Source organism: Myotis yumanensis, unplaced genomic scaffold (genome assembly GCF_028538775.1).
Source record: "Myotis yumanensis isolate MYYU_CA2020_CCGP unplaced genomic scaffold, mMyoYum1.0.hap1 SCAF_18, whole genome shotgun sequence".
Taxonomy (NCBI): Eukaryota; Metazoa; Chordata; class Mammalia; order Chiroptera; family Vespertilionidae; genus Myotis; species Myotis yumanensis.
The window spans coordinates 29,964,716-29,987,182 of NW_027223769.1; the positions used below are offsets into that span (position 1 = coordinate 29,964,716).

Below are 22,467 nucleotides of genomic sequence, written 5' to 3' on the forward strand. Positions count from 1 at the left end.
GAGGGGGGTCCAAATAATTATATAACCATATTGGGGACATCAGGTAAAAAAAAAAAAAGAACCAATGTAATTGATATGCTATGGTGTCAGGATTCTAGGGATGGCTGTGTGCTAACAAAAATATAGGGACATCTAGAGGAGTTTGATTCCTAGTTTTGTGTTTTCCATATGATTGTGAGTAATTGCTTCCTTCTTGGTTTCTCAATTTCCCTTCCTATAAGTAAGGGTAATTATATTTTCTGCACACCGTTTCAAGAATTCTTTGTAGTAAGGTGTGCAGAAGTAACAAGGAATAGATTTGCACATATTAGCAGCTCAATAAATGTAGCCTAGTTGAATCTGACTCAACATAAACAATAGAAAAGAATAACGAGATAAACAATGAAGCTATTTAGCAGGAACACAATCCACAGTATAGACACAGGCAGTGTTGATCAGGTTGGGTTCAGAAGTGAAGGGGGAGGAGGTGAAAACTGTAATGAACTGCAGGCTAAGAAATTGGTCAAATCTGACTGTGGAAAGCCAGATTGATGCTGAGATGTGGGGGAAGGAATATAATCCAGATATCCATTCTGTTCGCACTCAGAACACTGCTAAATGGGCCAAGATGAGCAAGGAAGGCCCCTGTCCTCAAGGAGATTACTGTCTCATGAGGAGGATAGACATTCAAACAATCGCTGTAGACTGAAATGTGCAATTATGTGCATTGTCTACAGGTGAAGAGAGAGTTCATATGGTGTTCAGAAAGGAAAGGAAATAAACATATGCCCAAGCTGTTATGCTCATCAATAAGCATTAGTAACATCAAATATAAATAACACAAACTTTAAAAATATCACTTGAAATTTCTATTATTTCAGTTCCTCAGAATGAAGATGGCAAATATTGGCATCAAAAATTAAAAGTGATTTTTTAAACATCCCAACTCTGAGTATTAAAAAAAATCTAAAAATTAAACTTTACAACCATGTCTTATGCCATTGCTTAGCATGTATACTTCCCACATTATTAAAGCTTACAACTACACTAAGAATTTTGGACACACTATGTATGTATTTCACATGTGTGCTTATGCATGTGTTTCCCATAATGTCGACAGTGCTATTGCCATGTTTATAGGGAAAGTAGAGAGGGCCCAGAGGAAAGAGATCAAATAATAATTATTCTGCTTGTGTGACTGGAGCCTGGGATCAAACCTGCAACCCAGGTACAGTGGGGCCTTGACTTACAAGTTTAATTCATTCCGTGACGGAGCTCGTAACTCAAATTACTCATATGTCAAATCAAAAAGTGAACGAGTGAGATACGTGATGCTGGGCTGATGTTGTGGCGTTCACTGTGACGTTCGCTGCGCCAAGTAGTGTTGGGGTATCTGAAGCTGGTTCGTAACCCGAATTTTAGCTCGCCACTCAAAGCAAAAACTCGGCTGAGAGACGGCTCGTATCTCGAAAAACTCGTTAGTCGGGACACTTGTAAGTCAAGGTCCCACTGTACTTGCTCTTGACCAGGAATTGAACCTGCAACCCTTTGGTCCTCAGGCCAACACTCTAACCTCTTGCCACATGGGCCAGAGCTATATTTTCCCTTTTTAATGTCAATTGTATGTATCCCTCCATGGGGCCACATCGTCTTCATAACCGTTCTATTTGCATCCCCGTTATTATCAGGAACCTTTACCTTGTGTTAGTGTCATGACAGAGTGCACAGGAAAAACCAGCGTATGATTAGCAGTCCAGGTTGTAAACATAACATTTTGAATCTTGAATTTATTTCCCATTAATAGAACACTATAACTTGTGCATGACATCTACTAGTAATTAATGGCCTGTTTGCAAGTTTTTGCCTAAGTGGAGGGGGGAAAAATGGAACTGGTTATGTGCTTGTAGCCAAGGATGGGGACATTGGGTGTCAAGATGAAAAAGTGGGGTGCTTGAGAAGCATTCTCTTACCTTGGGAATACACTGCCCGGGACTGAAGAGCGCGGACGGTTTCCTTACCTGATGACGAGCCTTCTGTGTAGGCAGTGAGTTGCTTTCCAAGCTGTGCTGACATTTCCAGGAATTCACTTTCCTTTCATTGCCAATAAACCTCTCTTCCTCATTAGTCTACAGCAAAAAGGAGAGATTCGAGAAAAGGATTAATATTTACTGCACATTTCCAATAGTCGGGCACTGTGCTAAGCACTTTTGTGAATGTAATCAAATTTAACCCTAAAATTATTACGTTCTTAGATGAGAATATAGAAATTCGAGGCGTTTACTTAGTGTGTCTAAAGTAAAGCAATTAATTTGTAGGTGATTTAAGATTCAAACCCAGGTCTGTTTGACCCTAAATACTAAGAAATTTGCTCTTTGGAAACTTTATAAAGGAGAAGGCCCTAAGAAATCTCTTGGTGGAAATTTAAAACTAAATACATTTGACGTTTTTGGTTTCATCTTATTAAATATGGAGTTAATTTGACATGTCCCTGAAAATGTGCCATCATGGAACCTCTTTTTTACCTTGGGTCACCCAGAAACCTTGCAAGCATGTATGTCCCAAGTGAGGGGACCCTCTTAAATAAAGATTGAGAATGGATGGCTCATTAAAATAATTTAGATGAAAGAGAATCTGTAGTCAAACCTAAAATGCAAGGTTGATTTCCAGAATAGGGGTTCTGTTATTATTGTTAGTGCATTTCTTTTTCCATTTGTTTTTCTAGATTTGTTTTTCATGAAGTGTCTGCCCATAGAGCAGCGGTTCTCAACCTGTGGGTCGCGACCCTTTGGGGGTCGAACGACCCTCTCACAGGGGTCGCCTAAGACCATCGGAAAACACGTATATAATTACATATTGTTTTTGTGATTAATCACTATGCTTTAATTATGTTCAATTTGTAACAATGAAATTGGGGGTCACCACAACATGAGGAACTGTATTAAAGGGTCGCGGCATTAGGAAGGTTGAGAACCACTGCCATAGAGGGAAAGATCAGTGGCCAGAGTGGACCACAAGAAAGACTCTCACAGGCCGCAGCACTGAATCCTCCCAAAAGAAAGCGTGTCCTTCCATTGGTGCTGGGGCCACTTGGATCTAGAGGGGGACTATTTTATCTGCTCAAGCCACATGGAGCACCTAGGTGTCCAGCCAGGCTGGTGGAACACATTTCCTGACCCACATTCCCCCTTCACCAGGTCTCCAACCCTGGAAGAATTCGGTACTGGGTGACAATTTTTCTGGTAGGACCCCTGAGCCCACTGGAAGCACAGCACGGAGAACAACCACTGACTTTTCTGATATGATTTGGTTCCAATGACAATCCCATGCTTAAGGCATGCTTGATCTCAACCAGAGTCCTCAGTTTTTAAAATATTTTTTTTATTGATTTCAGAGAGGAAAGGAGAGAAAGAGAGAGAGAAGCATCAATGATGACAGAGAACCATTGATCAGCTGCTTCCTGCACTTCCCTTAGAAGGGATCGAGCCCCCAACCCAGTCATGTGCCCTAACTGGGAATCGAACCATGACCTCCTGATTCATAAGTCGATGCTAAAACACTGAGCCACACCAGCCAGGCAAGGGTCCTCATTTTAAAGATGAATAAAGGAGGCTCTAGATGGGAGAAAGGACTCCTTCTAAAGTGTATAATTAGAACATGCCCAAGAAGAGAGCCTCAGCCCATTTATTTCCCACCTCTAGAGCTAATCTTAACATTCATATGTCAATCATGTTTGACTAGAAGAGATTAAACAAGGGTTCTCGAGATTCCACTGCTCTGTCCCTCAGAGATTTAAATGCTCCAGTCAGCTGGGTACTTTGATGAGCTTCTGTGCCACCGTTTCAGTGAGCCTGAGAGGGCTCAGCTGTTCACGGTAAGAAGCGTCTTGAATTCACACACTGGTGTCCTGCTCAGGTCCGTGGTTCCTATCAGTGTTTGAATTTCATTTACTTTCATGTGGAAGCCGGCCTGCTGGGATCCAGAGGGACAGGCTTGCGTGGATGGCACCCAGAAGAACAGATTTTAAATCACGGCCTCCACAGGTTTAAAGCGCCGAAAACACTCAGCTCACACTGCCTCCAAACCAGCACCGTGGGTAACAGGGGGGGACCCCATAGATAAACTAAGTCTACTAGGGATGTCACCCATATCGGAGAGGTACCTTTAACCAGGCAATTTTACTATTGTGCGTCCCTTCTTAAATTTTTAATTTTTATTCATGATGTTGTTAGTGACATTTCAGATCATTAAAATGGGGGGGTAGATATTATAACTTAATTTGCAAAAGTCTTACTGAACTCCAAAGAATTTATGAGAAGGAAAAAAAAATAACATATTTTGAAACAATTTATTATAGATATGTAAATGCTTTTCTAATTGTTAAGCATAGAATAGTGGTATACCCTAAAGTAGGTAGGTCAAAATAGCCAGGAAACTGGGTTTACAGTTAACATTTTATTTGACCTGTTTATTTTAATTTTTCATGATTTTCCACAGTATATATAATTTTTCTCCAGAGATAAGAGCCATGGATGTCAATCACAGAAAATTCAGAAACTATAGAGACGAGGGCTAGCTCTTCAGCCCTGCCTTGATTGAAATGTTGGCAGTGAAGGACAGAGACCTGTCATGACAAGGCTTGCCAACAGCTGAGCACACAACTTACCTTCTGCGCTACCTCGAGTATCTGCTCATCCCTAAATGTGTATTTGCTCTCAACGAGTACATGTTACATTTCCTTTCACCTAAAATATATCAAAGCAATTTTGAGATTCTAAGATATTTTTTCCTATGACAAGAGCTAATTTATAGTACTGTCAATCCACTGAGGGCCTGCTAGCTATTGGGCCATTGTGTCGGTGATAATATTCATGTTACTATAAATTTCTGATTCTTAACTCACAAAGGGAGGCAGGTCACACTGAGGAGCTGTGTGTGTGTGTGTGTGTGTGTGTAATTTGATGGAGCATATTTCAAACTTCAAATGTCTTATCATACCAGTGTCTCCCCCCCCCTTCCTGCCCCCCAGAGCATACAGCCTGGGAAACATATTTTTGGGATGTAGAGAGATGCAGAGAAAATGATGAGGAAGCATTTGGGGGCATAGGTTACAAAAGATTGAGAAATATGAAAGCTCACATCTGGAATTTGGGTCAAACCTTTCCCAGAACGGTTACATCATTTGTTCAGCCAAGATTGATTGGATGTCTGCTGTGTGTCCAGCACTGGAGAGGCTGAGATGAATCAGATAAAATCCCCTATTCTCCCAGAAGTTCATAGTCTAGGAGATGTCAAATAATGACAGAGCAGCGGGATACCAATTTTTGCAGGAATACACAGTGTTATGGGTCACAAAGGAGGTGAGGGGAGAGGTCTAGAAAGCCCTCCCCGAAGAGATGGCTTTGGGATCCAATTTGGAGGCCTGAGGAGTTCACCTGCCTGGGTCAAAGGAATGGCTGGGGGGTAGGGGGGCATTAGAGCAGCAAAGAGACCAGGAGGCCAAGAGCGCTGTGCCTGGGGGCAGCGACTTCAGCATGCTAGGCTGATCGGGGACATGTGGGGAGGGGCTGGATGTGAGCCCGGAAGGCAGGACCAGGTCCAGATTCAGGCACTTCCTGGTGGCTGACTGTGTACATGTGGGCTGTGTTGTGTGGGCAGCAGAGAAAAGCTGGAATCATTTTAAGCAGGAGGGGTGGCGTGTTCAGTGCCTGATGGTGCTTGACTTTCAAAGAAACTATAACCCTGCTGCTGGGTTTTATAAAGTATTTCCTCTTACAGAAATGTTTTCCTTTAGGACTCATGATTGAGTTCATAGTTTGGGCAAGGTTGGAGAGTGGACGGGAATCTCTGAGAAACACACGAATAAACACACAAAAACTGGCCAAAGGCTTGTCATGAAGTAGGGAAAGTGCAAAGAAGGGAAAGAAGGGTTTTTGTTTTGTTTTTCATACTCACTTAAGTATTTATTTACATTCTGCACTAACATAGATTATGTGGTGGAAGCTCACACTTGCTTGTATTTGAGGAAAAGGACAACACCCAACTAAAAAAGGGTGTGGTTATTTTGCCAATGAAAAAGCCGAGTTCTGAGTTTTGTTCTAAAACTTCAGAGGTTATTCTGTGCTCCTATCACAGCAAATGACTGCAGCGTCTAGACTACAGAACAGGAGGGGAAGACTGTTAACCTTGGCCATGAGAGGAGCCCCCTCTGATCCGACAGGCTGTGATGCAAAGGGTCCGGTTCCCAGAGCTCACCCTGTCTCCCCTCTTCCCACAGATAACACTGCAGGGGTATATGCCCGGCATGGGGGCTTCAGTCGGCAGAAGCAGGATCTGTACCTCCTTCCCATCGTGATCAGCGATGGTGGCATCCCACCCATGAGTAGCACCAACACCCTCACCATCAGGGTCTGCGGGTGCGACGTGAACGGGGCGCTGCTCTCCTGCAACGCCGAGGCCTACATCCTGAACGCCGGCCTGAGCACAGGCGCGCTCATCGCCATCCTGGCCTGTATCGTCATTCTCCTGGGTAAGGGCTCCTCTGGCACCTGCAGGGAGGGTCTTCCTAGATGCCTGTCCTTGAAACACAGATAGTTCTGAGGCCAGGCTGGCAGCTAGAACTAGGCTGTGTGCTGTGGGTGAAATCCAAGACAGAGGCAGTTTCTGCTCCTGCATTTTATGGTGTATGTGTAAGGGGTGGGGGGCGCGGGGGAGGAGGCAAAGTAACAAGCAGTTAGAGCAGAGTTGCGGGAAGGCTGATAAGCAACTTGCCAGGCACCCCAGGACTGAATAGTAGAAGCCACCTGGGGGTGCCATGGGGTCACCAGAGAAGGTTTTGCAGGAACTGAATCTGGGCAGAGACCTCGTATATGAGTAATGCTTTGCTGTGCAAGAGGAAGGAGAAGGATTAGAGACAGAAAGAATAATCATGAGACAAAAGACAGTGTGTAAAGGACTCGAGGAACTGGAGGAAGGTCGAAGGTGCCCTGCCTGAAACTGCGTCTTGATTCCCCCTCTGAATATCTGGGGGTGTGCCTGGGCTTAAGGGGACCCTGAGAATGCTTTCTGCTCTGGCAAGCTGGGCTAGGGACCCCTCTTCTGCTCTCTCCTCCCATCTGTGGGTTCCTCTGTGATAACAGAAATGTACTGAGGCTCATACCATCCACCATGGTTGGGCCTCAGGAAGAGTAAATCAGTCCCCCCAGCTTCTCAGAACCTGTAAGTGACAAAAGTCAAGATTCAAATGCAAGTATGTCTGACACCACGTTTATGCTTTTCTACAAAGTGTAGTTCACCGCTGAATGAATGAATGGGGTTCAGTTACATAGGGGAGGATAGGTGTGCCCAGTTCCACAGAGAGTTCCTGACGATTGTCTGGGTACCAGGCCCCGTGTCTGGCCCTCAGGGGAGGGGGGTGAAGAGAAGACCTAGACAAGATCTCAGTGATGGGTAAGTTCATCGTCTATCGGGGAAAATATGCCCGAACAGATAAACTACAGAGGCACATAGGGCGGTGAACCAAAGATGTTGGGGGCACAAGAATAGAAAGTGCCTGACCTGGACTGGGAAGGTCAAAAGGTCAGAGACATCTTACTGGTCAGGTCCTGAAAGAGTTTCCCAGTGGGTGAAAGAGGCTGGGATGGATGGCGATTGCAAGCAGAACACGGAAGAGCTCTAAGAAATGCACAGCCTACCTGGGGAGCCAGGGCTGTGTACCACGTGATAGAGATGATGATGATGATGGTGAGAAAGGGGGCAGGTCGGTGCAAGAAGCAGGTGCTAAGAGCTCGATCTGGTGCCAGGAAAGGTTTCCAGGATGAAGGATAAGACAGAGTCAGCCAAGCAAAGCGAGTGAGAGGAAGTGGTCTGGGCAAAAGTGTTGTCAAGAACAAGGCAGAGAGGAAGGACACTGCTTGGTGAGCGCTGGGGGCCGGGTGTGGTCTGGGCAGGTGCAAGCACTCATCCCTGGATCTCACAGTGACGGGGGACCCAGAGGGGCTCTCAGACCGCCTGCCACATTCAGCCACCAACATCTTCTCCAGCGTTGCTGAGTGTGCGGGGAGCGTCCTGATGGAACAGTGGAGAAGCCCCCTGGGGGGAGGCGACAGATAAAGAGTGAAGCCTTGCCCGAACTTCCCCAGGAAGCAGCTCTGCCCACTCGCCATGTTGCCTGAGCTTAGTGGGATCCCTTCCTTCACCTGAGTTCAAGCCGATGCTCTTTTCCTCCATTCGATCAAATAGGAGAAGACCTGTCTCCTGGGGTCTTTATGAACGTTCCCTCCTCTGTACGGTGGTTTCAAGATATGGTACCATTTCTCATGAAAAGACAGTAGGTCCAGGCTGACCCCACCCCCAGAGCTCTGGGCGGGAGCAGGGCATCGCCTCCCATAGAAAGGGAGGCCTGAGCCCTGTGAACGGGCACGTCCATAACTTAGAGAGCCAGCTGTCTCCCTTTGCCTCAGCCACGGTTAAGAGGCTGCAGATCACATAGTTAGAACCCTCCCACTTCTTAGGACGATGACGTCCAAGTAGTGTCTGACTCATTTATAAAAAACTCAAAATAGCTCCAGCTTGGCGGTTTGTTTGGATATCGTGTTGTCCTGGCAGCGTTCTACAGAGGGAGAGCGGGTGGAGGGCACATAGCACATCTGGGGGGGGGGGGGGGGGGGGCGGGGTTCTAGGTAAAGCTCTCCTTTCATAGACGGGTTCCCGGTTCTGTGCTTTGGGGGAAGCAGCGTTCCCCCGGGCAGGGAACCCGGGAATACTGGGCTGCACCTGTTCTCACTTGCCTTCTCCTCCCTTGTAGTCATCGTGGTGTTGTTTGTGACCCTGAGGAGGCAGAAGAAAGAGCCGCTCATCGTCTTTGAAGAAGAAGACGTCCGAGAGAACATCATCACCTACGACGACGAAGGGGGCGGGGAGGAGGACACGGAGGCCTTTGATATCGCCACCCTCCAGAATCCCGACGGCATCAACGGGTTTATCCCGCGCAAGGACATCAAGCCCGAGTACCAGTACATGCCTCGACCCGGGCTCCGGCCAGCGCCCAACAGCGTGGATGTGGACGACTTCATCAACACGAGAATACAGGAGGCGGACAATGACCCCACCGCCCCTCCCTATGACTCCATCCAAATCTACGGCTACGAAGGCCGGGGCTCGGTGGCCGGGTCCCTGAGCTCCCTGGAGTCGGCCACCACAGATTCAGACTTGGACTATGACTACCTACAGAACTGGGGACCTCGTTTTAAGAAACTAGCGGACTTGTACGGTTCCAAAGACACTTTTGACGACGACTCTTAACAATAACGATACAAATTTGGCCTTAAGAACTGTGTCTGGCGTTCTGGAGAACCTAGAAGATATGGAAACAGGTATTTTTTTAAATCAAGGAAAGGCTCATTTGAAACTTAGCAACATTTTACAGAGAGGATACGTTTAATAAAGCCGAAAGGACATCAAAGTGGTAAATACTGTGAAGTACCTTTTCTCACACAAAAAAAGGCAAAGATTGAAGTTGTTTATCAGCTTCGACGGAGGGAAACCACTTTGCATATGGAATATTTAAGCGAAGGAGAAACCTAACGGTGAACTTGCAATGAAGGGAAATCGTGTATGTGTTATGAACATCTAAGTCCTTCCTTCTTCTTTTTCTTCCTTTTTTTTTTATTTGTCAAAGAAGCTTCCACAAAATTAGAAAGGACAACAGTTCTGAGCTGTAATTTCGCCTTAAACTATGGACACTCTATACGTAGTGCATTTTTAAACTTGAAATATATACTATTCAGCCAGCTTAAACCCATACAATGTATGTACAATACAATGTACAATTATGTCTCTTGAGCATCAATCTTGTTACTGCTGATTCTTGTAAATCTTTTTGCTTCTACTTTCATCTTAAACTAATACGTGCCAGATATAACTGTCTTGTTTCAGTGAGAGGCGCCCTATTTCTATGTCATTTTTAATGTATCTATTTGTACAATTTTAAAGTTCTTATTTTTAGTATACATACAAATATCAGTATTCTGACATGTAAGAAATGTTACGGCATCACACTTATATTTTATGAACATTGTACTGTTGCTTTAATATGAGCTTCAATATAAGAAGCAACCTTTGAAATAAAAAAAAGATTCTTTTTTAATTCTGGGTTTGATTCTTAACATTGGAAAAATTAAGTATTTCTAATGACCCCTTTATATTTCTAATTCAAGATATTGTGATCTTTGAATAACCCTATTTATGATCTGTTCGAGTCCACTGCTTTTAAACTGTTTATTTAAAATCAAATGTGTTTTGCAAATGTGTTTTCGGATAAGATTCTGTAACATCGTGCATAGCTTTGTTTGTACAATCTCAGTGTTAGCTTCCTGGCTTCTTTTCGCACACATCTTCTGAAAAAGGAGGATGCTAAAGATCTAGGTCAGTCTGACTTTGCAATACTTGTTAAATCATACGCATTTATCTTGTATATCAGTAATTTGATAGTTCTAAGAGATGAATCTGGGAGAGGAAATGAGATGATCAGAACTCTAAAGATCAAGATGTAGATTTTTTAAAAATATATTTTTATTGGTTTCAGAGAGGAAAAGAGAGAGAGAGATGGAAACATCAATGAGAGAGAATCATTGATCAGCTGCCTCCTGCATGCTCCCTACTGGGGATCAAGCCTGCAACCCGGGCGTGTGCCTGACAGGGAATTGAACCGTGACCTCTTGGTTCATAGGTTGACACTCAACCACTGAGCCATGCTGGCCGGGCCAAGATGTAGGTTTTATGCCCCAACCTAGCATTTTGGGAGTGGGGGTGAGAAGAGTCAAAAATATAAATTTGCCAGAAGTAGTTATCAGATCTCCAATGTTATTCTATGTTCCCTTCCTTTGATCTTGCCAGGCTATCATCATGCCTCTGATGGTTAAAACTGCTCACTTCTCCTCTTAATTTTAGCTTCTCTTAAAATACGATGGTGTTTTAAATTTTGTCAAAGAAAGAGCAATTCATTTCCAATCCTTTGTTTTAAAATGGGCTTTGGGCCATGGGCTCAGAATGAGGGCAGGGACCCTGATGGGTTCTGAGGGTCGATGCCATTTGATGCGTGAGTTTGCCTACCGTCTCCTGCAGTCCCATCCAGCTGCCCGGGGACGGCGACATCTGTGAAGGACATTGCACCTGCCCAGGTGGGCCAAAGGTCAGAAACACAGCAATACTAGGGGGAGGACAACAAAGGAAGTAACACTGCAAGTGCTTCCTCTCTTCCCCCCTGGACATGGGGCACATGCTTGCTCTTGGATTGCAGACAATTTTTAGGCTAATTTTTTTTCTTCTTTTTTACTATTGTGAAAATTCTTTGAGGCATTTCTTGGAATCTTGTTACGTACTATTTTTATGACTGAGTCGAAATCCATACAAAGAGAAATGTTTCCATGAAAGTGCACACTTCCATCTTCCTTTGCATTTAAACCAAGTTGTCTGAACGCTTCAGTGGAATAAATTCTGTGGACAATGTCACTTTGGAATCTTTCATTTCGGCGAAGGATTGCACATTCTCAATACTTCCATAATTGATGGTTTTGTTCATTTTTTATATAGTTTTTATAATCCAAAGAATATTTTGCTAGATTTGCACAGCTCTCCAATTGAATTTGAAACGAAGAAATCACTCACCAGGAGTATGAATAACACTTAAACACGGATGCCGCTCTAAGTAACCCTGTCACCATGGGTGATCTTCTTTTCTACAAATGTATTTGCATTCGATTTGACAAGTCTGTTTTCACGTTTTTATGTTTAAGGCTTTATTTTTTTTAAGGCTGTCTTCCTTTTAATAGTTAAAATACTTGTTTTTCTTTTTCTCTTCTCTTTTTTTACTTTAAGCCTCTATTGTTTGTAGAACCGTCTCAGAAGCTTGGAAATAAAGTGTCTTTTCCGGCGAGTGGAGTCCTTTCTCATTTGGAACCTACTGCCTTAAAAGCAACCTGAATTTCCTGGGCCTCCCTCATTTCACTGCTTTCTGACATCGATTCCACTAACAGAAGGAGCACTGCCCTGTTCTCTGTCTTTGCCCTTGGGCAGTGGATATTGCTTACATTCATCATTCATTCATTCATTTTTTCATCAACGTTTTATATATGTTTTTAAAGTATGTTTTTATTGATTTCAGAGAGAAAGGGAGAGGGAGAGAGAGAGAGAAACGTCAATAATTGAGAGATTTGGACCGTGAGAATCATTGATCGGCTGCCTCCTGCACGCCCCCTACTGAGGATTGAGCCCAAAACCCAGGCATGTGCTCTGACCAGGAATCAAACCATGACCTCCTGATTCATAGGCTGATGCTCAACCACTGAGCCATGTCGGCTGGGGCCTTATCTTCCAGAACTTGTGCTGGTTAAAAGATGCAGAATGAATCTTGCTACCTTCCTTGACATCTTTCAATCTCCCCAACTCTGTTCCAAAATATCTATCCGCGTGTCTTATGGTCTCCCACTTACTTCTATGCTTACCCACTTCCTCTGACAATGTAACTGGGTATTTCCTCTTATTCAGGATTGAGGGGGAAAGTGAATAAAAGATATAATGGGAGATGGTGAGATTTGGACCGTGAATGGAGGGCAGGCCAAGTGCTGCAGGTCCTAGATAGATCTTGTGTGTAGCTAAATTGTAATTCATAGGCCATTTGTCCTGGGAATGGTGGGGACACAGGAGAGCAGATGATCTACATCACTTGGAGAAATTTACTAAACATACACAATCCTGGTGCCCAGAGAGTATGGCTGTGTGTGTCAGGCGGGACCAGTCAACAGTGTTCAGAATTTCTCTGGGGTTATTATACCACATCCTTCCCCTCCTTCTGAGAGACAGCAGGACACTGAGGGACAAGTCGGCATCCCTGAGCATATCAACCTAGAGGCATGCCGGGAGGGGCTAAATGAAAGTCAAAATGCAGTACCCGGAGGGTTTAACATAATCCAGGAAGCTGAGGATGGGAAAGAGGCAGAGCTTCTCTGCTCCGGCACTGCCACCAGCGGGTCTAGACTTTCCTCATCTCTGACCTGGAAACCCACAGCCGCCTCATACCTCCGTCTACCTCCAACTTCTCCTCCCAAAGAAGCCAGAGCGATGGGAACACACCACACAGATCACGTGACGCCACAACTGAAATCTTTTCACTAGCTTCCCCAAGTCTTTGCACAAATTCCGATCCCCTTACTTCACTGCTGTCCATGTCCAGGGCCCTGCAAACATCTCCAAGGTCACCTTACTCCGGCCTCCTCTCGGTGCACTGTGCTCAGCCTCGCCAGCCACCCCTCAGGTCCTCCTGCAGATAAAATGCGCCCCCTTCTCCTTCTGAAGCAAGTCAGCCTTTGTTGATTTCTTTTGCATCAATGACAACTCTTTAAACTTTGCTCACTGGTTTCTTCCGTGTCTGTGGGTCTCACGGCCCCACCAGAATGTAAGCTTCAAGAGGCAAGGCTGGGCTTTCCCTCTCCCACAGTACCTGGCATTCTTCCTCTCCAACGTGGGCCGGGCAGAGTGCCTCCCGAAAAGCAGGGTGGCGAGGAGAAGAAAGGCCGTTCTGCCATCACCGGGGTAGTGACCAGAGACTACACTGTCAACACTCACAGGTGCATCCAGGGAGTGGGTTTCAGGAAGCGTGCCCCTCGGGCACACAGAGAGATGTGGAAATTTGCCTTGAAGGAGATGGGAACTCCAGACATCTGCTTTGACACCGGCTCAACAAAGCTGTCTGGGCCAAAGGAATAAGGACTGCGCCATACTGTATCCCGGTGCGGTTATCCAGAAAATGTAATGAGGAGGAAGATTCACCAAACAAGCTCCAAACGTTGGTCACCTATGTCCCTGTCACACTTTCAAAATCTACAAACAGTTCATGTGGATGAGAACTAACTGCCGATTGTCAAATAAAGCTATAAAATGGCAAAAAAAAATAAAAAAGAAAAAAAAAAGAGGCAGGGATCTTGTCTTTCCTATGCCCAGTTCATTGCCTGGTGCCTGAAATATAATAGACATACAAGCGATGCTTCTTGAATGAATGATGGCACATTTATCCGGATTTGATGACTGGTCAGAGAATGCCAGTGTAATTTTAAGCTTCCTTACCTGGGAAATTGAGGGGATCGTCATCTTGGTACCTGGGATTCTGAATTTTAAAGGAGAAGTGGGTTTAAGGAAAGGAAGTTGAATTAAGATTTGGTGGGACATGTAGATTGGAGGTGCTTGTGTACTGGATGGAATGGTCTAGCAACTAACCAGAAATATGGACATGCTGCTCGCTCACTGCAGATGGAGGGCTGGGCAGGTGAGTAGGAGTCATCAGATGGTGGTTGAAGTCTCAGGAGTGACTGTGTTTCTATTGGGTTGGCTGCTCACTCCCAACTTTAACGGGGTGTTTCAGTGGTGAGGGGAGTCCCTCTGGTGTTGAAGAGTGATGCTGACGTGTGTTCAGTTAGTGAGACTTCTTCCAGCTCATACTCCGTGGGAGAGAGTGTCCTAGATACAAAACACTGACCTCATTCCTTTGAGAAGTCAGAGTACATGCTACAGTCCCCACGTTACCCTAGGAAACTGTAGACCAGAGAGGCTCAGCATCTCTCCAGGGCATGCACAGGATCCAAACTTCAAAATCAGTTCATGGTCTCATTCCTCTCTCCTGAGCCAACAATAGAGTACAACTCCGCACATGGTAGTTTAGTTTCATTGAGCTGTTAATTAACAGTTTCCTACCACCCAAAAAGTAATTTATTTTAAATAAAACTAATTATCTGATCAATGAATTCACTTACATAGGCTATAATATGTAGCACGATATTGGTAAGGCAACAGGTAACATGATTTTTAAATGTCTTACTAAAAAAATAATAAATTCACAAGATTATGAATTATATTTTAATTAGATAGAAACTATGCATCAAGTGGCATTTGAAATTTGGATCAGCTTTGTGAACCCTGAGATGAAAGATTCATTTAATGTGAACCTCAAGAAAGAATTAATTTGCTGAGATGAACTCCCCTGGGTGAATCGAGGGCACAACTTTATGAATAATAAGAGTCTAGTGACCATGTGCTGATGGGGGGCTCCTCCCCTGCTCTGTATATTGTGAAGAACCTCAGATTGAAATCAGCTTTCAATGCTATGCCCGGCTTATTCCCACAGTATGAATCAACCACTAGAGGAAAACCTAGGTTTCATCTTTCTACCAACAGAATGAGACCTGCCCTGCCCAATCAGAACTACACAGACCGGCATCCACATTTGCATCTATACTGACCAATCAGAAAGCACAATTTGCATACTTCATTTACATAAAATGCACCTAATTGGGAACCTGGACAGGAACTTTTTCTGTATAAGGCAGCTCCCCTTTGCCTCAATAGCACACGATTTAGGTTGCTACCTGCATCTGTGTCTCCTGGGCTGCAGCTCCTTTTGCTCACATAAATGCTTTTTATTATTTATTGCATCTAACATTAATTTTGGTTTACAGCTTGTCAAGAATTGCACAAATGTTGGCATTTCCACTATAAAGAAATTTTATATTTGATATAATTTTGCTCATTTGTTGAAACAATTGTGCCCCTTCTTTTATAGACACAATTCTTTGAAAATATTTAGATTTGAAGATATAATTTTCATTAGAATACTTTTTTTATAACATTTCTGATGAGTTTAATTTAACCACATTTTACTTCATTTAGCACTCAGGAAATTGGAAATTATTTTGTGCTATGATAATTTTCTTGCTTTTTTTTTTCCCAAGCACTAACTGGGAGGTGAAAGAAATAGTAGGGCTTGGAAATGTAATTTCAAGTTTCTCTCTCTCATGAATTAGAGAGGTCCTTGTGATGGTGCTGAGCTAGCAAACCAGACCAGCCCTCCTGTGGGCACCCTCTTGTGTTTTTTCACTATGGATTTCCAACATAGAATTGGTGCAGAGAAAATATTAGGGGCAGGAATATAGGGACAGATAAAGAAACATAAATTCTTCCTTTCATGTTCTATGTCGTAGAGTGTTCCAAACTACTAGGAATGCATATACTAGTAAGAATTCCTCTGCTATCTTCCCTGCCTCCCCACCCCCAGGCTGTGATAGTATGTTGATCATGCATTGGATTTAGACTTGACAGGGCTGGATATTCCTCCATGGACATTCCCCTGAAACACACTCAGATCAGACTGGCCCTGACGCACGAATGTAGTCCAGCAGATACCTTGTTTGTGCAAGCCATGAGAACGATCTAATGTCTAGGGTCTCACTTCCTTAATCACTCTGTGACCCATCTCCTCTGACTGATGCCCAGTTTCTTGGGGTCTTGCCCAAGGGTGACCTGTGGGTCAGCTCAGTCCGATGGGCATCACACCCCTGTGTCTTCACTGGGAGTGGAGGTGGAGCATTCAATGTCTCCCCTCTCACTGCTATTATTTCTTCATTGGGTTTAACCTTGTATCAAACCCTTTGCAAAGCTAGCTGGCCTCAGGCTATGTCTGCTTTCTCCAGGGCAAATATCCTTGAGGCTAGGAGCACAGAACATCCTGGCTGGCTGTCTTTTTAAAATTGAATCGAATGGGGCAGAAAATATAAGGAGAATCAGATCTGATTAATATTTAGCAAAAGTATTCTGCTAGGTCATTCTGATGGTGGGAGGGAGCAAATAGCCATGGCTGATCAGGCAGCAGGTGTATGGGTCTACTAACATTGTATGTAGATGTGTAGTGATCAGTGGTAAGGAGAGAAACATTTATAAACTGGGGGAAGTGGAAAGACGCTGCCAGATGGAGGAGAAAGTGTTCAGTATTATGGTCTGGCCAGGGAAGGCCTCGGTGAGAAGGTGATATTTGAGGGAAGCCCTGGTGGGAATGGGCAGCTAATCACAGGACATCTGGTCTAAGAGCATTTCAGGCAGTGGGAGCAGCAGGAGCAGAGGCAAAAGAGGAAGAAGGAAAAATACTTGTGCGAAATGCTTTAGGTAAAGGGATTATACCTTTACCATCCCAATGGCTCATATAAATCAATAAGGTACTAACAGATAAATGAGCAAAGATTATGAACAAACCACAAAAGAAGAAATGCAACTCACTAGCAACAAACCAGAAAACCATGTATAAAATACCATCAGCTAGTAATCAAATAAATACACACCAAACCAAATCAGCATTTGAAGCGCTATATTTCAATGAAACCAAAATAAAAACAGTGAAAATTTTAATACTAGCGCTGGTAAGAATTCAGAGAAACCAACACTTTAATGTTTGTTTATTTTTAAATCCTCAACCAAGTACATGATTTTATTGATTTTAGAGAGAGGGGGAGAGGGAGAAACATCAATCAGTTGCTGCCTGCACCTGCCCCAACTGGGGATCAAGCCCATGACCCAGGCATGTATCTTGACCGGGAATCGAACTGGAGACCCTTTGATACACAGGATGATGCTCCAAGGAACTGAGCCACACTGGCCAGGGCAACACTTCAATGCTTTGTTGGCAGATATGAAAATCGGTATACTTCTTTGGAAAATTGATTGGCAGTGTGTTTCATGAGCCAAACTGTCACAGAGCAGTCTACCCAGGGATGTCATCCAAGTATGGAAAAGTATGTACATGTGTATGTCACAAGATGGTCAGTGGTATCAGAAGCAACTTACTAGTAAATGCCCAGCACCACCATACGGGCCAAGTCATTGTGGCACATCCTCTCAGTGGGTTATATATGTAGCTTTTCAAAGCGATGTTTCAAAAATGATTTAGTAATATGGTGACATGATAAATGCTATAACGTCTTGTTAAATGGGAGTGGGTGGATTCAGTATAGAGCATTATATGCGTATCTTGATTATAGTTTAAATTTACAAACTATATTCACATGTGCTTATTTCTGTGCTTGTATATATTTTATTTTTACTCCATGTGGAGGAAATGATGGCTTCTGTATTAGAGTTATCCAGAGAAACAAAACCAACAGGATATAAATATGAAAGAGAGACTGAGATTTATTGGCTATCAAAATTGTAGAAGCTTCGCAAGTCCAAAAGCTGCAGTATAAGTCAGCAGGCTGGAGACCCAGGGAAGAGTTGCAGTTTGAGTCTGAAGGCAATCTGCTGGCAGAGTTGCCTCTTCTTTTGGGGACATTAGCCTTTTCCTATTTAAGCCCTCAACTGATTGGATGAGGCCCACCCACATTATGGAAGGTAATGTGCTTTACTCACAGTCTACTAATTTAAATGTGGGTCTCATCTAAAATATATCTTCACAGAAACGTCTAGAATAATGATTGATCAAATATCTGGGTACTGTGGTCTAGCCCAGTGGACACATAAAATGAGCCATCGCAGCTTGCAACAGCTCCAGGGTTTATATAGTGTGTCAAGTCCATAATGCCAGAGAACTCAAAACACAAAAACCAAAAAAACACTTAAAGCATGAAAGGATATGCTAAAAATAATTAAAAAGACCACCAGAACTTACAGCTCAATAAAATAAAGGAAAAAAATGAAGAACTAGGTCACAAAACTTTCTGGCCTTAATAAACAAGAGCATCTGCATCCTGTGCCAGCCTCCCTGTGGGCTTCCTGATCCAGACCGGAAGTCCCACGAGGTGGGGACTTAGCCGCTTGGCGTACCTATGTGTACTTAACACCGGGCAGGTCTCCTGCCAATGCCAGGCGGCTTCTCCAGCTGCCAGGATGGAGCCCTCAACTCCCATTAATCCCATTAAGAACAAGCCAACGACTTTAATTTGGATTCCTGATTGAACTATAAACTCCACTCCATCTGCTTCGTAGCCTAAGCAACAGCTAGGCCAACACTTCCTGGCGAGGAATTAATGTAAACACTCAATTTGGGCACAAGGACAGTTGAGGGTGGTGCCAAACCTCTGGTGACTGGGAAGGTCTCCTGTCTGAGCATGAGAGGGGACATTGTCTCGATACGTCCATTCATGACTCTTAGGCCCACCTGGCATCTGTAGGGGTGCAGAAAGGTTACTGCCTCTGTGAATACAGGGGATAAAAGCCCCTTCCCATCATCCCTTTGGGCAGTGCCAGTGCAGGCTGGCGGGCTTGCACAAGAAGTCCTGCTCATCCCTGATGTGGGAGGGAAGCATTCTTGACCTGTTCCAAGGGTGGGTGGGTGGGGACAGCCTCTCACCTCCCAGCCACTACTGGAGTAGAGCACAGAGCCTGTGACATGGGGTTTGGGGATACAGACTGAAGGCAGCCTGCTCCTCCCGGGGGGCCTGTGACCCCACACTGTGAGCTGGGGAGGGGGCTTCTGTTCTTGGGCGCCCTTGTCCAGAGTGGAGGGCTCAGGGTAGAGCTTTATAACGTGGGGTTGGGGAAAGGAAGCTGGTCTTGGCCCGTACACCACGGACTCTTGCCTTTCATAATGCAATTTAGCAAATTTTCTTGAATATACATCTCTTCACTGGAGAATGTCCTTGGGACAATTTCCAGACACTTTAAATAATTGCGTTTTTTTGTGTTTCATTTTATAATTTCACCAGTTAAATTGTTCTTGTGCTGGGGGAAGGGACCACCAAGCTCATTACTCCATCATTTTAGGAGGACTGGAATTGTTTTCTTCCCTCACCAAGTGCATAATGTATCAAAGCAGGGAACAGCGGATGCTTTGTCCACACACAATCTCAATTTGCGTCCCTGACCACTTTGTTTTATCCATCTAAACTTCTCTCTCTTAAGTCTGGATTGCTGGAACTCCGCTCCAACTTCACCCCTCCCCCATAGACTTAGTGTTCTTTTATCTTTTGTTCTTTCTATGAAAGTGTTTATCAAGTGCTTTCAAACCCTTGACTTCATTTCTCTGTAGCAGATTTCTATGTGCTTAGCATCTGAAAGGGGTTTAATAAATCTTAGTCTTCCTTCCTTCCTTCCTTCCTTCCTTCCTTCCTTCCTTCCTTCCTTCCTTCCTTCCTTCCTTTCTCCCTTCCCCTGCAGCAATCACCTACTATTCCTTAGGTTTAGGTGCTAACCACACTTATATTATCTCCCTTGCTAGACTCCTCACTCTCTGAGGGTAAGGGCATCCATTTTTCTTTTTCTGAATTTCCCATGGAGCTGGTACTATTCTTGTCATGTGTCAGGCACTCAATGCATATCTGTTTATTGATTAACTAGACACAGTGAAACTGCCCATGCTGGAGTTCTTCCTGAGGAAGGAACGGTAGAGAGAAAGTGGCATGAAAGATACTTGCATCAGATTATGCATGTCTGCAAGTCTTAGCAGTAGACCCAACGGTGGAGGAGGCTGTTGGGCAACCTGAGTTACTGGGATGAAATCTCATGCTGCATGGTTGGGGGTGGGGGTGGGGGATGGAGGAGTCATGAGAGTTGCAGACAGTGGAAGACCTGGGGCAACAATCAGCATTTTATCCCAAAGGTAAGAAAGGCGCCATCCGATGTGAGAAGAGCACACTGTCATGGCTAAACACAGGTTGCAGGCGTTTTGGGAAATCCAGAGGCAAACTTTGCTGGAAAGCAGGAGGTAGAAGGGGCAGAGACCTTCCTATGATGTGCTAGCACTGCCCTCTGTGGGAAAGCAAACCATGGCGCATGTGGCAGGATTAGAACAAAGTGTGTATTGAAGGAACTGGAGTTTTCTCTTTAGCACCACGTAGGGGTCAAGAGCACCAGGCAAGTTACAGAAATATGTATGTTTACTGTATATTAAAAGTGCCAGACTCTCTGTATTCTGCGGGTGGCCTGGGCGGAAATGACCCTGACTGGGGTGGGGGGATGGGAGGGGGAGCAAGCTGGCCTCTCTGTCTGATGCTGCCTGTGTGGGCTGAGAAGCCTCAAACACATGGGAAATTTATGGGACGCCGCCTGATAAGGAAGGGAGGCAAATGGAGACATCTGGCTGGCTGACTATGCACAAAACATCACCCTGGCAAGGAGGAGGAGGAAAAAAGTGTCTTTAAATATTTACTGCAAACATTATACATTAAAAAAAGCCTTTCTATTTGAAAAGTCCCTAGACTACTCACGAAAGTAGACACAAAGGGTAAAAATAGTTCACACTGACTCTGGGTGTCCACATTTCTGCCCCTTTCCTATCCGTCACTCTGCTCCTATTTGCTTCTAGCCTATGTCATACACAAGTTTTTCTATGCATTTTCCTGCACCTACATCTTTTTCCTACCAATATATCATATGTATTTTTAAATATATATATATTATTTATATATATAATATATATAATTTATTTATATATATTTTAAATATATATATTATTTATATATATTATATATTTTATATATATATATATATATATATATATATATATATATATATATAAAATTTATTTCAGAGAGGAATGGAGAGGGAGAGAGAGAGATAAAAACACCAGTGATGAGAGAGAATCATTGATTGGCTGCCTTCTGCACGCACCACACTGGGGATCGAGCCTGCAACCCGGCCATGAACCCTGGCTGGGAATCAAACCGTGACCTCCTGGTTCATAGGTCCACACTCAATCACTGAGCCATGCCGGCCTGGCTCATATGCATTTTTTTATGTTACCAGTTTTCCATAAGCACTATTCTAATGGCTGCATAGAAATCCATCATATATGGATGTGTTATCATTTAATAATTCCTCTTATCATCTATTTAGCTTTTTTACTATATAGTAGAATGGAAAACTATGGTGTGATAAACATACTTCTGCAAATATATTATGTGCATTTATTTTCCCCCACATCCTAGGTTATTTCTTTTAAGTGGATCTCCGGAAGTGGAATTGCTGGCTCATACTAAACCTGCATGAACGTTTTAAAATTCCTGTTCCCTTAATGCCAAATTGCTTCGCAAGACTTCATCTATTCATAATTCTAAGTAGTCTATGGGCAGTCTTAGAAATATAAATATTAAGGCACAGAGAGAGTATGCCAGAGTCTCTAGGTAGGAATTAATGGAATGAGCTACTGGGTATCACCCAAGGGATGATAGGAACTAAAAATCATATCAGTGATGTACAAATCGAGAATATGCCCTGTTTGTGCCTAATTAATAAGTGGTTGCTTATTTTCAGAGAATTGCCTTCATTCCAGAGCCAACTTCTCCACCACCTCCTGACACCTGCCCATGTTTCTCCGGACCATACAGGCTACTCTTTTCCTGTGGCTATTCAGAGCCTTCCTCTGACCTCAGTTGTTAAAGTTAGTTCCACCGATAGTGCCTACTCAAGTCCAGGTTCATCTCAGGTTCTCAGGCAATGTTTGCTGACTTTAATTTGTATGTCCAAGGCTCATGGCAACATGGACAGAAAGGAAGCAAGAGGAAAGATGAGCGGTGGCTAATTATGGGAAGACAGGATGGAGGGAGCAAATCAGTTTACTGTGCAAAGTTGGCTCTCCCTTTGACCATGGTGAAGAAATGTTGGCATTGAAAGTTTCGGAAGCCGCCATTGAGGAGAAATAGAGAACTGGTGTCGGCTGAGGTCATGCACGTGTGGGCATGA

General features: G+C 44.0%; 1 protein-coding gene across 1 annotated transcript in view; it reads left to right on the forward strand.

Moving 5' to 3' along the window:
- Window positions 1-11,911, forward strand: part of CDH11 (cadherin 11) — a 131,171-nt gene extending 119,260 nt beyond the window's left edge. Inside the window, exons 12-13 of the mRNA XM_070397782.1 lie at window positions 6,254-6,505; window positions 8,783-11,911. Coding sequence (XP_070253883.1) covers window positions 6,254-6,505; window positions 8,783-9,279 — 749 coding nt within the window. The 3' untranslated portion in view covers window positions 9,280-11,911. The remainder of the gene's footprint in view (window positions 1-6,253; window positions 6,506-8,782) is intronic.
- Window positions 11,912-22,467: the final 10,556 nt, after the last annotated feature.